At 57.6% G+C, this 14,956-nt stretch overlaps 2 protein-coding genes across 4 annotated transcripts in view; both read right to left on the bottom strand.

Annotated features, from left to right (window-relative positions):
* APLP1 (amyloid beta precursor like protein 1) overlaps positions 1 to 2,287 on the bottom strand; it is a 9,518-nt gene extending 7,231 nt beyond the window's left edge. For all 3 annotated transcript variants that reach the window (XM_024733840.1, XM_024733839.1, XM_024733841.1), the window contains exons 1-3: positions 2,052 to 2,287; positions 1,003 to 1,146; positions 42 to 174 (exon numbers count right to left, since the gene is read on the bottom strand). In XM_024733840.1, coding sequence (XP_024589608.1) covers positions 42 to 174; positions 1,003 to 1,146; positions 2,052 to 2,180 — 406 coding nt within the window. In that variant the 5' untranslated portion in view covers positions 2,181 to 2,287. The remainder of the gene's footprint in view (positions 1 to 41; positions 175 to 1,002; positions 1,147 to 2,051) is intronic.
* Positions 2,288 to 3,553: 1,266 nt separating this feature from the next.
* On the bottom strand, positions 3,554 to 14,803 carry KIRREL2 (kirre like nephrin family adhesion molecule 2). The gene is made up of 16 exons (XM_024734119.1): positions 14,668 to 14,803; positions 14,520 to 14,552; positions 11,126 to 11,275; positions 10,367 to 10,516; positions 10,045 to 10,205; positions 9,517 to 9,667; positions 9,139 to 9,244; positions 8,874 to 9,022; positions 8,418 to 8,545; positions 8,194 to 8,326; positions 7,792 to 7,892; positions 7,410 to 7,629; positions 6,837 to 6,941; positions 6,421 to 6,521; positions 6,006 to 6,071; positions 3,554 to 4,488 (listed from the first exon to the last, which is right to left on the bottom strand). Exons 1-16 carry the CDS (start codon positions 14,801 to 14,803, stop codon positions 4,153 to 4,155), a joined length of 2,226 nt encoding a protein of 741 aa, XP_024589887.1. The 3' UTR covers positions 3,554 to 4,152.
* Positions 14,804 to 14,956: the final 153 nt, after the last annotated feature.

Genomic DNA, 14,956 nt, shown 5'->3' with positions numbered 1-14,956 from the left:
CCCCGCCTCCTTCCGTTCCCCTCCCCCAGCCTGTGACTCACCCAGGCAGCGGAAAGGCACAACCTGGTGGTGGGGGTGGGCACAGCGGCCACCTCGGGCATCCCCGCACCATTGCTCCATGGGGATGGCCTGTGTCGCCTGTTCCACACGTGCAATCTGCAGCTCCGGGTACATCTGGGGGCACCGGGTGGGGGTGATCAACCCACGGCCCGCCTGCGCTTCTGCACTGGCCATGTCCCTTTTCAAGTCTCTAGTATTCATAAGGACCTCTCCTCCCTAGGCCCCGCTTCTCTGTAGAACAGGTCTTAGATATCTAAGCCCCTCAAGCCCGTTGGCCACGCCCCCTAGTACCTCTCCCTTAAGCCACGCCATCCTTAGGCTCCGCCCCTTTGCCTGTCCAGTTTCTTTACGAAGGTCCCTCCATTGCCCAAAAACTCAATCCCTCTAAGCCCACCTCTCTTGTAGTCGCCTCTGCCCCTTCCCCCTATCAGGTTTATCTCCCCACAGATTCCTCCCTTCGTTAAGCCTCGGCTCTCTCTCTGGCCTCTCAGTAAGTATCCTTTCTTTGTGTTAGACCTGCTTTCATAGCCACGCCTCCTAGCTTTCCACTCTCCCATTGGGTTCCACCCCGTTCCCAGTCACGCCGGTCCAAAGGTCTTTTTGTCTTAGCCCCGCGTCTCCTTTGGTCACGCCCACCTACACCTGCTCTTTAAGAAGTCCACCACATTATTGCTCTGTCTCTTCACTGGACACTGGACACTTTCCTCAGCGGGCCGTCTTTGGCCGGTTCTTCCCCTTTCCTGACCTAGTTTCTCAGGAACAGGTCCTGTCCTATCCTAACTTCGCCTCTTTGTTGGCCACGTCCCCTAGTTTCCCATGCCTTCTTGGATCCCTCATCTCCCTGGACCTTGCCTTTGCACGACTAGCTTCTCACGCGCGACACGGTCCCAAGCTGGATCCCCTTTCTTGCTGGCCACGCCCCTCCCAGTAGGTCCCGCCTACCTGTCTGCAGTACTCCAGCACGCGTTGCGGGTCCCGGAGACAGCGTCGTGAGAGCTGTGGGTCTGGTTCCCAGCGGCCGGTACGCAGGTCCCGGTGAAGGGTTGGGCGCCCGCATAGTCCAGCCACCTGAGCAGACCCTGGGGCCTGGGGGTGGCGACGGAGGGGTCAGCGAGGGCACGGGGGACGCGGGCATGTGAGTCCCCTGGTCCTTTGCTCCCTAGGACCCAGATATTCACACCCCCAGCACCAGCCCCCTCCACCAAGCACCGCGCACCGCCTCCATAGACGTTCGGTTCCCCGGGAAACAGCTCCCACAGGGCGGGGGCGCCCCAGCTCTGCCGTTGCTATGGCGACCCGGGTCCCCCGGGATTCTCGCGGCCTTGTTGCCGCGGAGACAGGCTCCGCCCTCACCCCAGCTCAGCCGCACTAGAGCTGAAAGGGTTAAACGTGAATGGCGGGGGAGGAGGTCAGAACCCAGGCGTTCTGACCCCTCCTCCCTCCATCCCTAGCTCATGCTCGCCTTCTCGGGTGCAAAGACCACAAGGCCTGGCTTCAGCGCCCCGCAGGCCTGGACACCAAGTCCTTGAGGGATGGAGAGCTACATCCTGGGTTGGGGGGCGGTGGCTGGAGGCCTAGACTTCTGGGTCCTAGGAGCCTTGCGGGAGGCCTCATATGGATCCAGAGGATGCAGGGGGCCCAGATTCTTGGCTGTAGGTGCCTTGCTGCCTGGTGGGTCCTGTTCAGGTGGGAAGGGTCTGGGGCTGAGTCACCTAGGTCGAGAGGGTCTGAGGGGGCTGGACTTCTGGGACCAGGAGCTCTGGAAAAGCCAGTTCCTACGCTGGGGGCTGGAGCGGACTGGGACGACAGATGATGAAGGAGATGGGGCCTGGACTTACGGTTTTCTGAATGCCTAGTGCAGTTAGCGGCGCCGGGGGACCCGGCAACCTAGCTGGAAAGACTGCGCTTTCTGCTCTGGACCTGTCCGCATCGGGGTCCAGAGGCCCGGTCCCGCCCCTTCCCCCATCCCCTTGGACCCGGCCGGGCCTCACCTCGGCAGCGCTGGGACTTCCACCGGCCAGGCTCCCGACGGCGAGCTGCGCGCGCAGAAGCAGCAGCAATAGTGGCAGCAACAGCGGCAGTGGGCCCAGACCGCGAGCGGCGGGGATGGCGGGTCCCATGTCCCGGCCCTCGCGCCCTCAAGTCCCCAGCACTTCCGCCCGGCCCGGCCCGGCCCCAGCGGTGACAGGAGCTCCCAGCGCCACGGCCGCCGCCGCCGCCTCCTCCTCCCGCCGCCCCCGGGCTGCGCCGGCGCCGCCAGCCCCGCCCCGCGCTGGCCCCGCCTTCCTGGCCAGGACAATAGCGTGGCAGCTCTGCGCACAGCGGAGAAGCTTGGAAACCCCGGGTGGGAGCCTGCGCCAGGCCCCCGCCGCCTTGAGATTCTAGGCGTCCCACCGCATGCAAGCGCCTAGCCAGGAGTCTGGGTCACGGGCTTCCTGGTTGGGGATTTTGAGTTCTCCCTCAAGACTCTCACCACCAGTGTTCCCCTCCCTCGGATACAGATAGTCACAAATCATCTCCCTTCTCCTCTAGGGATGCAAGCATTGGAGAGCGGCCCCCACCCCCAAATCGTCTCTTGAGGTCCCAGGAATACAGGCCTCCAAAGTTTCCCCAATCAAGAACATAGCACTTGGGCTTCCCTGGTGGTGCAGTGGTTGAGAGTCTGCCTGCTGATGCAGGGGACACGGGTTCGTGCCCTGGTCCGGGAAGATCGCCCATGCTGCGGAGCGGCTGGGCCTGTGAGCCGTGGCCGCTGAGCCTGCGCAACGGGAGAGGCCACAACAGTGAGAGGCCCGCGTACCGCAAAAAACAAAACAAAACAAAACAAAACATAGCACTTGAGACCCAGTCCCCTTCTCCCTCAGATCCAGGAGTCTGGGTCCCAGGTACCTTCTCTCTCAGGACCAGAGACCAAGCTCTCAGCCCTTTCTCCCTAAGACCCACGAGTCCAGGCCTTCTGCTCTGCTTCCCAGGAACCCCAGTCATCTAGACCTTTAACTCCTAGATCAAGGACTCATGAACCAAAGCCCCCAGACCCTTTCTTTAAGGATGAGCTGAGTCAGGTAGCCAGCACCTCAAGGTAAGAGTTGACCCCCATCCTTGCTGTAAGGATCAGGGCATTTCTATTTTCCCTCCCCTAGCCTCTCCTTCGCCCCCTCCCCTTCAGGGCTCACTTCTTTGTCTCCTCAAAAAGCAGTGTAGAATTGTCTTCCCCAAGCTGACTGGGGCAGTCCTGTCATGTGTGTGCATCTGTGCATGTATGTTTGTGTAGATGTATCTTAAAAGAGCCTGGAGTGCTCAATGGGTAGCAAAGGGCTGGGGGGTGGCTCATGGTTTTTTCTACAGCCACTTCATAGTCTAGGGTAAGAAGAAGGGCCTTGGGGCAGCTTCGATGGACCCCTTCTTTGACAGACAGTAATAATGCCAGGAGAATCTCTAAGACATTCACTTCGCAACTTTTTTTATTAAACATAAATATTCTCATTCTCAGATTCCAACACCACCCCCTCACCCCCACCAACCCCACAACAGCTCTCACCCTATCCTTACTCCTTGGGTCCAGTTCTTCCAGGGCCTTTAAGGAAGGTAGAAAAAAATCAAGATAGTGACCATCTTGGATTCCCAGGGAGTGAATGGGCATTTTGGCTGCAATTCCACGGGTGAAGCAAAGTGTCCCTTGGGGAGAGCCAGGACAGGTCCTCCATCTTAATCTGCCTTATGTTGCCTTTCTTCTCAATGCAGGTGGTCATCTTGAAATATCTTCTTCCAGTGTTGGGAAACAACTTCCTTCTCTGCCCCTAACTCCCATCACCCCCTGCCCCCCCATCCCTCTGCAAAGGGTCCATGTGCCATCTTGCATCTCTTTTACACAGGGGAAGAGGTAGGCACAGTGGCCTTCTTGCTCCCACTTGGGGCATCCCCTTTGGCTGAGCTGACTGTATATCAATGACCCAGACAATTGTAACGCTCTTTCCCTCCCCTCAATGTTCAATTTTGGAAGAGTAAGGTAGCCAACTTGTTCTGGTTCCTCAGAAATCAGGACAATCCATTATGGGAAGTTGAAGATCCCAGGACTCTTCAGTTGGAGAGATGTCACACATGAGTCTGGAGACGTGGGTGGCTGGGGGTGGGGAAGGCAGCATATGGGAAGGGGGGAGTGCTGGGGGCCAGATCTGGGGGTCCAAAGGATGTGGGTTTGATGTAGCTGGTAAAAGCTTGAGGATGGGGTGTGGTGAGATAACCTGCCTTGGCTCTATATAACCTGCAGGGGGGGACAATGCCCACATGTGTTTTGAAATCATAGAAGGTAGGGGTCCCTGGAGGTCCAAGAGGGGAGGAGGGTGGTAGGAAGAGACCTCCTCCAGGGGCTTCTCCAAGGCTCAGGCTCACACTGACTCCTCGGACCTTGTAGTAACCATTGGTTGGGTCCTGAGGGGACAAAATGGGACTTGGTAAGGTATATAAGGGTACAGCGGGGTGAGGGTCACTGATGGAGAGACACACTGAGATAGAGCCAGACCTAGGGGGAGACGAAAAGATAGAAACAGGAGCAGTCAGAGACCCAGAGACATATGGACTGGTAGAAGAACAAAGTGACACAGAAAAACAGTGACAAGAGATGAAGGGACAGAGGAGATGGGCAGAGAAAGACAGAGACAGAAGGATATAGGCCTGCTGAGGGGTGGCGGTGTGGAAGGAGATGCAGAGGGAACGAGAGAGAGAAATGGAGATCAAGACATTCATTCATTCATTTGCCCAACAGCCTTGAGGCTTTGATTTTGAGTCATGCCCTGTGCTGCATGCCTAGACATCTCTCACTAGGATAGACCTAGCCCTGTCCTCATGGAGATCCAGGCCAAAGGAGAAATGATGAATCACTAGATAGAGCCAGGAAGGTCAGGGTTGTGATGGAGGAAGTTCAGGGAGTGACTGGGACAGCTATGGGGGGATCTTCAGACTGAGATGGGGAAGCCTAGCTCACAGTGGTCATGGCTATGACAGGTGAAACACAGACAGAATGATCAGGGCTACGAGGAGGGAAGCATGAGCTTTCTGGAACCAGAAGTGTTTGAGTTGAGACCAGAGGAATGATGGAGAGAATTAGGTAGGTATGTGAAGAAAGGTAGGAGTGTTTCGGGCCAAGAGAATAGCATGTACTAGGTACAGAGAAGAGAGAGAAGGGCTCTGGATTGGGGACTGGGGTCAGTGGGGCCTAAAAGAGATGGGACCCTAAAGGATGTACAAGTTTGGGGAAATGTGAGGCCAGTGTGGAACCTGGTAGGTAGAAGGGGCCTGGGTGAAGCAACCAGGGAGAGGCATCTAGGAGGCCTGAAATATGACTGTGTTGGGGAAAGCACAAGCAGACTGAACTTTGATCTGGGGCTCAAGATGGAGGCCAAGGCTGGGGCTGATATGTGGGCACAGTCAGCAGATAAACAAACTGAGACTGGAGGTGGGTGAGACAGCCCAGGAGGCAGCAAGAAGTGGGTGGAGGGGGTTAGGTGCCAGCTCTGGGGGCAACAGAATGAAAAAGGAGGGAACAGAAGTGGAGAGAGGGACTTCTCTGGTGGTGCAGTGGTTAAGAATCCACCTGCCAATGCAGCGGACACGGGTTCGAGCCCTGTTCTGGGAAGATCCCACATACCACGGAGCAACTAAGCCCGTGTGCCACAACTACGGAGCCTGTGCTCTAGAGCCACAACTACTGAGCCCGCATGCCACAACTACTGAAGCCAGCGTGCCTAGAGCCCGTGCTCTGCAACAAGAGAAGTCACTGCAATGAGAAGCGCACGCACCGCGAGGAAGAGTAGCCCCTACTCGCCACAACTAGAGGAAGCCCACGCGCAACAACGAAGATCCAACGCAGCCAAAAATAAAAAAATAAAAAGAAGTGGAGAGAGAGTTGGAGATACAGTGAAGGGAGCCCCTCTTTTCCCAACACTCACCTTGGTCTCCAGAGCTCCCTCCTCATCCAGAGCCAGGTCACTGTGGTCTGTGTGCACGATGGGGCCCTGGGGTAGGGTGCTTAGTGAAAGGGAGTGTAGAGGACCCTCTGGCCCCAGTGCCAGACCCCAGAGACCCTCAGTTGAACATCTGAGGCCAGGCAGGAGGGACCAAGGGCACCTGAGAGCTGGGGTCTGGGCTCAGGACAACAAGGAGCCTTAGGGACATATTGGGTCTAGGGAATAATTGGGTCAGTGGTGTATTTGGATTTGGGGAATATTTGGATCTGGGGATCACTGTTGGGACTACGGCTCTTTTTGAGTTTGGGGCACCCAGTTGCAACTGGGATCACAACTGGGACTGGGTTACTATTTGGGTCTTGAGGTACCGTCAGGTCTGGGGACCCTGGCATCCTACCTGGTCCTTGCTGCTGCCTGTCTCCTCCTCGGGACCCCTCGAACTGGAGCCGTTGCTGCTCCCTGGGATTCGCACCAGATTCTTTTGCTTGGAGAAAGAGGCTGAGGCCAGGGACATTGGGGGTGGGGGCAGAGGTAAACGATGGGGCTGGATCACGGTCTGTGGAGACCAGTGTGCAGGAAGAGAGAGGACTGGGGCAAATCAGGTCGGGAGACTGGGAGAGAACCCTGGCCTAGGAGAGTAAGGGGTGTGTGACCCTGAGGAGATGGAGTTAGAGCTTGAGCAGGGAATCAGGTCCTAAATGTGAGCCAAGGCCATGAGGGTCTAGAGAGGCAAGACTGGGACCAGGTCCAAAGGCCAGGCCAGTCAGTGGGCAGGGCCTGTGTCTGGGCCTGCGGTGGGGCTCAGGTACTGACCCTTGCCGTGGCGCCAGCAGCAGAGGGCCACCCCAGTGACGGCCATAAGGAGAGTCATGGCCACAGCGGCCACTCCAGCCACAATCCGCACAGCGGGCAGCAAGTCTGTGGGAAGAAGAGGGGGTTCCTGAGGATGCTGAGCAGGAACTGGGGAACAGGGCTTGGGGCTTTTGTAGGGAATCTCTGGGTTCAAAGGTCACCAAGTTTGGGGATTCCAAGTTTTGCAGTCCCCTAGCTTGGGGTCCCTTGGGTTTAAGGACTCATGCATGAACTTGAGGTTTCACAAGTTTAAACTCCCTGGCTTTAGAGAGTCTTAGACTTTGAGGGTATTTTTACTTTGCCTATATTTGGAGGTTGCCTTCTTTGGAGCCCCTAAGTGTGAGGGGTCTCTTAGTTTAGGATTCCGTATTTGAGGGAAATTATTGTTTGGGGATCTCAGGATTCAATGGACTCATAGTTTTGAGGCTCCCAAGGTTTGGGGGTCTCTGCACTTGAGGGTCCTCTGTTTGGGGGTTGTGGCATTTTGGGGGCTTGAAATATTCAGATTTGGGGTCTTCGGGCCCAGGGTCTCACCTCTACGTCCCAGCCTGACCTGGGTGCCTCCTTCGCCCAACCGGTTCCGGGCAGTGCAGTTGAAGCCCCGGCTAAAGTCGGACTCCTGGGTCCCCGAAATGTGCAGCACAGAGATCAGGCCTGGACCCTGTCCCCCGCGGCCCTCTGGGGCTGGGAATGTCTCCACCAGGAACCGACCCCTCGACCCCGCCGTCAGGAAGCCCTCATCCCAAGACCAGACCTGGGGGCACAGAAGAGGAGGGTCACTGAGGAGACGAAGGAGGGCGGGAAGAGGAGGTCAAGGTGTCGGGAAAGTCACAGATAATCCCAGCAGTTTTGGGAGTCCGGCTAGGAGGTCTGGGATCACCGCTGGAAGGGTCATGAGAGTGGGAACTTTCCTTACCACGGCTTCTGGGGCGGGGGAGGCGAAGACTAGACACTGGAGGCGGGCGGGGCCCCTCAGGAAGGCGGGCGCAGAGTGCAGGGCGGTCACCACTGGGGCAGCTGGTTTGGAGATTGTGGACCAATCAGAGGAGAGGCCCCGCCCACCCAAGGCCCGTTCTCAAGCAGGCGAGGCCAGGCCTGGGCACTCCCCACTAACCCCGACCAACTAGGCCAAGCCTCTTAACAAACTTCGAACCCCTCTGAGGCTTGCCTTCCCTAGGTCCCGCTTCAATCCAAGGGCCCCAGCCGTCAGTTAAGCTCCCCTTCTCGAGGCCACGCCCACTTCCATTAGCCCTCGCCCCCTCTGTCCACTTCTTATCCCAGGACATGCCAGGTCCACTAGGAAGCACCGCTTTCTCACCGTTCACAGTCAACCTAGCTTCCGCAGCGCCACCCCGCAGGCCCGAGAGCCCCGGCCCGGCTCTGCACACGTAGTCGCCTGCATCCTCCGGCCCCACCGCGAGAAGACGCAGCGTGGGCCCGGAGGCCAGCACCTGGGATAGGGAAGGGGCGTCAGGGACACGACCGTGGGAGAAAGCCGCATCTACTGCTAGCCATGGCCACAAGCCCCAGGTCTGGCCTCACCTGCGCGTCCCCGCGGCGGGTCCAGGTTACCCGTGGAAGAGGATTCCCGCGCCAGACACAGCTGAAGGAGGCGTCTTCCCCTACGTCCACGGATAAGGGTTTCGGCTTTGCCTGCAGAATCGGCCCGACTGGAGGAGACAGAGGAGGGGTCACATGACCAGGGAGGGATGCAACTTCTGACTTGGGATTAGCCACTCAGAAACGACACTCCCAAGGGCCATTGGGTTTAAGCCCCCGGTTCACAAATCAGCTCGTACGTCCGGCTCACAAACCCCGGGCCCGCTCGCGCCCCGCCCCTACTCCACTTTGGTACTGATCCAGCACAGCCAAATCCCGCCTAAATCCTACTTCTGCCCCACCACCTCCCGCAGTCCGTCAGAGCCGCGCCTCACCGTAGCCCCAGTCCCATTTCTCTCACCCCACTTTGGCCACACCCACGGCCCCGCCCCTGCTCACATCGCACATCCAGCGCTGTGCTGCGGTTGGCGCTACCCACTGCGTTGCTGACCTCGCAGGACACCGGTGCAGTCAGGAATGAAGCGTCCGCCACTACCTCCAACATTGGCCCGCGGGCCCCAAGCACAGAGGAGCCCCCCTTTGCCCACCTGCGAAGGTGGTGGGCTGTGTTGTCCTTGCTTCCGAAGCACACCTACTCACGTCCTAGCCCCAGCCCTCCCCAAGCCGGTTCTCCCGGCTGGGGAGAAATGATCTGTGTCCTCACCTATAGCCAGTGACAGGAGGCTGGGCTGTGGCCTGGCATAGGAAAGTGACCTTCTCTCCCTCCTGCACTGTCTGTGGTTCTGCAGACAGAGTCACCACTGGGGGGTCTGTAGAGGTGAGTCAATGGTCAGCGGTGGGCAAGGACATGCAACACCTCCATTGATGACCTAGTGGTCCAATTCTCAGGTCCTCCACCCCAGGAGTCTGAGTCCCCAGTCCCCTCTTCCCTTTCAGCTAGGAGTCTAGGCTTCCAGTACCCAATTCCTCCAGGGACCCGAGGTCCACAGCCCTCTCCTTTCTCATACCCTGAAGTCCAGGCCCCAGCTGCCTCTTTCCCCAAGGACCTCAGGCTCAAGGCCCAGTGTCCAACTGCACTCACACTGCAGGCTCAGTGTGATAGCTGTGTCCTTCCCCGCAGGCAGGGCCTGGCTCCGAGCCCGGCAAACCAAGATGGCTCCATCATCGTGGCTGGAAGGGGTCAAAGATAAGATGCTCTCCACTGACCCAGTGGTTCCTTCCTTCAGCAGGGTCTGTAGGTTATGAATAATAACGATGATTTCATCTACCCTTAGGTAGTACTTACTTTATGTCAGGCGCTCTTCTAGGCATTTATAAATATTACTTTATTTAATCTTCACAACTATCCTAGAGATGCATACTACTATTAACTCCATTGTACAGATAAGTAAACTGAGGGACGGAAAGGTTAAGATCAACTAACGAGTGGCTGAGCCAGGATTTGAACCTAGGTAGTCTAGCCCTAGAGCCCTTATACTTAAGTACGTACCAAGGATCCCAAGCCTTGAATCCCTGCCCTCCCATGCCTCCTCTGGATGAGCCTGTGGTCTGAGTGGACCCCCAAATTTCCCTGAATGAGCAAGGGCTGGCATAGAGACTTGGACCTGACCTGGCGGAAGGTGGCCCCATCTAGCCGGACCCCATCTCGGAACCACAGCAGCTCAGGGGTGGGGCGGGCATCCCCACGGCTCCGACAGGTCACATTCGCAGGAACCCCAGCAACCAGAGACACAAAGGGGCCACCCAGCACCTGGGGGGCTTCCGGAGGCACTGTAGGGTGGATCTGGGGTCAGAGCTGGATCCTGGGCCCAGGGACCCTGATCTTCCCAGCTCCGACCGACCACTCCTCCGTTCTCCCCGGACTCTCATATTCCCAGCTAGCACTGGCCATCCGCCTGGGCTCCCCAGGGACAAGTGGGCTGGGTCCTCACCCAGCACGTGCAGTTGGGCTCGTCGAGAGCGGAGGCCTGCTTGGGTAGCTTGACATTCGTAGGACGCTTGATCCTCTATCTCTACGGGCCTAATGTGGAGGTCGTGCTGGCCACTGGCTGCATTCCCTGATATCCAGTACCGGGACCACCCTGGAGTCAGGGAAAAGGCAGTCACACCATGGTTCTGAGTTCTTGGCCCCAGGCCTCCAACCCCAGACATCCCACACCAGAAAGACACTACCAAAAGTGGGTGCTGGGCCAGAGAGACACTAATCCTCTCCCAATCCAGAGTCGCTGCAAACTTGCGGGGGGTGGGGGTGGGGTGTGTGTGACAAATTCAGGAAAAAAAAAAAAGCAAGAAAACAATTGTCATAAAAGTCAGATTAGATACTACCTCCTGGGTGAGGAGGGAGTGGGCCATGACGGGGGAAGGGGATAAGGAGGGCTTCTGGGGAGCTGGCAATGGACCTGGGTAGTCGTTACATGGCTGTCTATTTTAGAATTATTTGGCAAATCTTCCATTTATGCTTTATGAGCCTTTCTGCACTTATGCAATATTTTACAATAAAAATTAAAATTCCCAAACCCTATGGGGTCACCTCTAAAGAAGAAGCTGAAAATTCTGAACTTGCAAATGTTTCCTTGAGCCCATTCATTTCCCAAACTTGAAAACGTCAAAATAGAAGCTTCAGTTATAGCCCAAGCCCAACACCCTCACCCTGGAGTCAGCCCCTCCCTGAATAGATAGAACAGCCTCACCTGGCAGGTCTCTTTCGCCCCCTAGAGCCAGTCCATCCTTAGTCCACTGAACCAGCCCCCAGTATGCGCCCAGGGCACAGGGCAGACGGGCCTCGTCCCCCAGCAGTACTACCAGGTCTTCTGGCTGTTGCAGGAAGTAGGGTGACAGGCCTAGGAGAATGGGGCGGAGGAGCAGAGCAGAGCTTAGCACATTCAAGAGTTCCCTCACTCAGGAGGGAGTTCAGTCCCCAATCCCCTCTGCCCTCAGATCCAGAAGCCCAGGGTCCCTCAGATCTAGGAGTCTGAACCCTCAGCTGCACTTACCACAGTAAAGCGACAACTGGCAAACAACCCTCTCTTGTATTTATCTGCCCCTGCCCCTCGCGGTACCTGCACGCCCTCTGAGGCAGAAGAGAAGGACAAGGAGTGCGGGGACCAGCATCCTGAGTGTGTGTCCCCCAAGATCCAGCAGACTTGCTGTTGCACTGGCTTCCCTGCCAGCTCCTTCCTCGGCAGCACACCTCCCACCACTCTAGCCTGGAGTCCCCTTCGCTCCCAACTCTTCGCTCCAGGCTAGCAGCACCCCCTGTCTCTGGCCCGGAGTTCTCCTAGCCTGCTCCGCCGCAGGCTCCGCGGCTCTGAAACGCAGGCCAGTTCCGCGCGCTCGGTCTCGGAGAGACCCTGGAGGGCCTGATCCCCCTCGCCCCGCCCCGGCCCGCCTTCTGGGAGACCCGCCCTCTTCACGCTGAGAAACTCCCGCGGCCCAGAAGCAGATGAATGGGGGCATGCAGGGCCGGGTCCCCCCAGCGGGAGGACACCCCAGCGCCCTTTCAGTCTGGGAGCTGGAACACCTGGGTTGAAGAAGGGGGTACCGGCTGGGTTGGACACCTGCACCCTGCTGGGGTTGGGGGGTAGCTGGGGGTGAGGAGGAGGGAGGGGAGGGAGTGGAAGAAACTTGCTCAGCCCGGGTCCTGGAGGGACCGCGCTGAGTGGAAACGGAGCTATAAATGGGAACCCCTGGGGACTCGCTAGTTTCCGCGCCCCGGAGAAGCGGGGCCCGGGGCTCCTCTGGGCCTGGCGGGTCAGGAAGAGGGCGCCGTGTTTGCCTGGGGGGCAGCTGGGACCCTCCGAGAAGGCGGGTTCAGCTCTCCCCACCTCAAAACCCCTTCTCAAAATATCCCTCTGCCTGCCTTGCTACCGCTGCAAACCATAGCACGTCCTAAGATCCAGGAATCCAGGCCCCCGGCCCCTCCTTTCCCAGGACCCTGCGTTCCGGGACCACCCCCTCGCCCCACTCGGCCGTGGTTGCCGGGCGACGGCTGGGAGGCGGCGGTGTCCGGGCTGAGTCAGGCGGGGAGGCTGGGAACCACGCAGCTTGTCCTGACGGCTACATGCCGCCCAGCTGGGGCGTTCCCACGCTGCCGGCCCGCGGTGCGCTGCGCAGCTGGCCGGGCAGGTGGGAGGGACCCTGAGCCGACAGAGCGGGGACTGGGGGCCTGGGACCCTGGGTCTGACATTCTTGAGCCTGTAGGGACTGGGGCTCCACACTCCGTTGTTCCTGAGCTCAGATTCTTGTGTCCCTAAATAGCAGGGGCATGGATCCCCAGGATTCTAAGACTAGGGGTTCAGACCTCTGAGGACTGAGAAGCTAATGGCCTGAACGCCAAGTTTCTGAGGAGTTGGGGACTCAACTAGGTCCCCTGCCTGCAGAAGAGTGCAGTTGGGAAAGGATGACCTGGGGTCAGAAAATCTGGCCTTAAATCTTAGAGTCAGTGGATTTAACCACCAATCTCTCTCCCACCCCCACTCAGGCCCAGAAGGATTTGAAAATCAGCAGACAGTGAACATCTGCCCTAACTCCTGTGTGTGCATGGGGGGGTGGGGTGGGTGGGAAGGATTGGAGGCCTGAACTCCCAGGTCCTTAGGAAGAAGGGGCCTCGACTCCTGAGTCTGAGAGGGTAGATCCTGGGGGCCCAGACTTCTAGAACTCTTGGCTTTTGTTTTGGGGATCCAGCCCCTGGATTTTGAAACAGGATGAGCTTGGGTCCAGGACTCCTGAGTCTTGGGGTGGAAGTCAGGTAGTAAGGCTGTTTTTCCAGACACCTGACATCACTTCCCCTTCCTGGCTCTCTGGGGCCACAAGCATGGAAAGATGGAGAGCCTGAGGTCCCAGGAATATCCAGAGAAGGAAAACATCCAAGGTGGAGAGTGGAAGGTTTGTGCTAATTAAAGGTCCCAGCAATGGACAGCTCTATGCCCTGGCCCCGAGGGACACCATCTGGTGACGGTGCTGTGAGAGAACCTCCAGCTCTGCATCCAGCCCATTCCCCAGGAGGCGTGGGGGCGTTGGGAGAGGGAATGTGGGAGGAGCGCAAGGAGTCAGGAATGGGAGGCAAGAAGAAAGATTAGAGGGAGCATCAAGGATGGAGGTGTGGGGACTCAGGCCAGATGCCTCATCTTGTTTCTGGATGAGGACCAGATGGGGGTCATAGTGGGGGAGAGAGAGAGAAAACGAGCAGTTCCAATTCCTGCAGGAGATAAGCGGACAGAAGAAGCTTATCCCATGTGGGTGTGTATGCACACACTGGAGTGGGGAGGGCAGGCCAACCAGCATATGGTCATAAAATCCAAAGATGTGAACAATCAGGAGGACTCAGAGATGAAGAAACAAATGAAAGAAAGACACACAGTCAAAGGCTGACTGAGAACAAATATTTATTGAACTCCTGGTGTGCATGAGAGACAGAGTATGGGGTGGGGGAGAGATAGAGATAAGAACAGAGACAGAAAGTGAAAAACAGAAACATACAGGCACAGACAGTGACAGAGTTAAAGGCTGGCTGACATGTAACCACCTAATGGAGGGGGGGGGAGGAGAAAGACACTGAGTCAGAGAGGGAGAGTCTCAAAGCGATGGAGAAAGATAGGAAAATAAATCGAGATGGCTTGAGGGAGGGAGAGAGACAGACACCCAGAAGGCAAGAAGAGACAGAAAGAGATAGAGGGAAGCTACGTGAACTAGAACTCACAAGGCCCTTGCCCAAGTGTTCCCACACTGGGCTCAGTGCTTGTGGCCTCGGACCCTACCTGTCACTCCTACCCACTCAGATTGCCAGGCACGCTTAACACCTTAGACATTTACACACTCACACACTGCACAAACTTCCACAGATCACAGCTCACTCTCGCTTTCCCAGGCTCACACGCATGCTCACACACTCACAAGCACTTCACACATATGTGTGCACACAGATATCGGCACTCTCCCAGCCCCTCTCACACACTGTTGCACGGTCCTCAGCAGAGACCCCTGGTGTCGCTGAGAGGGAGACGTCTACACTGAGAGGGAGACGTCTACTCAAAGGAAGGGACTTGAAGGTCAGGCGCCAGGGTGGGAAGAGCCGAAGAGTCTTACCCCCACGCTGGGTCCAGCTCTCAGCTCCCCATACTGAGCTGGGACCTCCTGGGTCTGAACTGCTCCTCCTTTACGCCTGGCCCAAGCCAGGCCCTTGGGGTCATGGGGGCTGGGGAGGCACCGAGGAATGTGCCTGGCATGTGCTGACAGGGGATTTCTTGCTCCAGCTGTGCCGGAAGGAGCCTCTGGGGCAGAGGCCTGAAGCTGGAGATGCAGGAGGGTGCCTGGGGGAGGTAACAGTGTGAGGACGAGATTCGACTGAGAACTGGACCCAGCTCTGCCATTGACCACATCCTCTCTCTCCTGGGCTCCCAGCGCCTGCGCGACTCAGCAGGGGGTCCTCCCTGAGGGGCTGAGTGGTGAGAGGAGACCAGGGGTGGGAGTGGCACAGGAGAAGAAAGAGAAATAGACACTGACTTCAGGGAAGGAGATAGAGA

This window comes from Neophocaena asiaeorientalis, unplaced genomic scaffold (assembly GCF_003031525.2).
Source record: "Neophocaena asiaeorientalis asiaeorientalis breed wild unplaced genomic scaffold, Neophocaena_asiaeorientalis_V1.1 scaffold280, whole genome shotgun sequence".
In the NCBI taxonomy this organism is placed as follows: domain Eukaryota; kingdom Metazoa; phylum Chordata; class Mammalia; order Artiodactyla; family Phocoenidae; genus Neophocaena; species Neophocaena asiaeorientalis.
The sequence above is the reverse complement of the archived record's forward strand: the minus strand, read 5'-3'. Positions and strand labels throughout refer to the sequence as shown.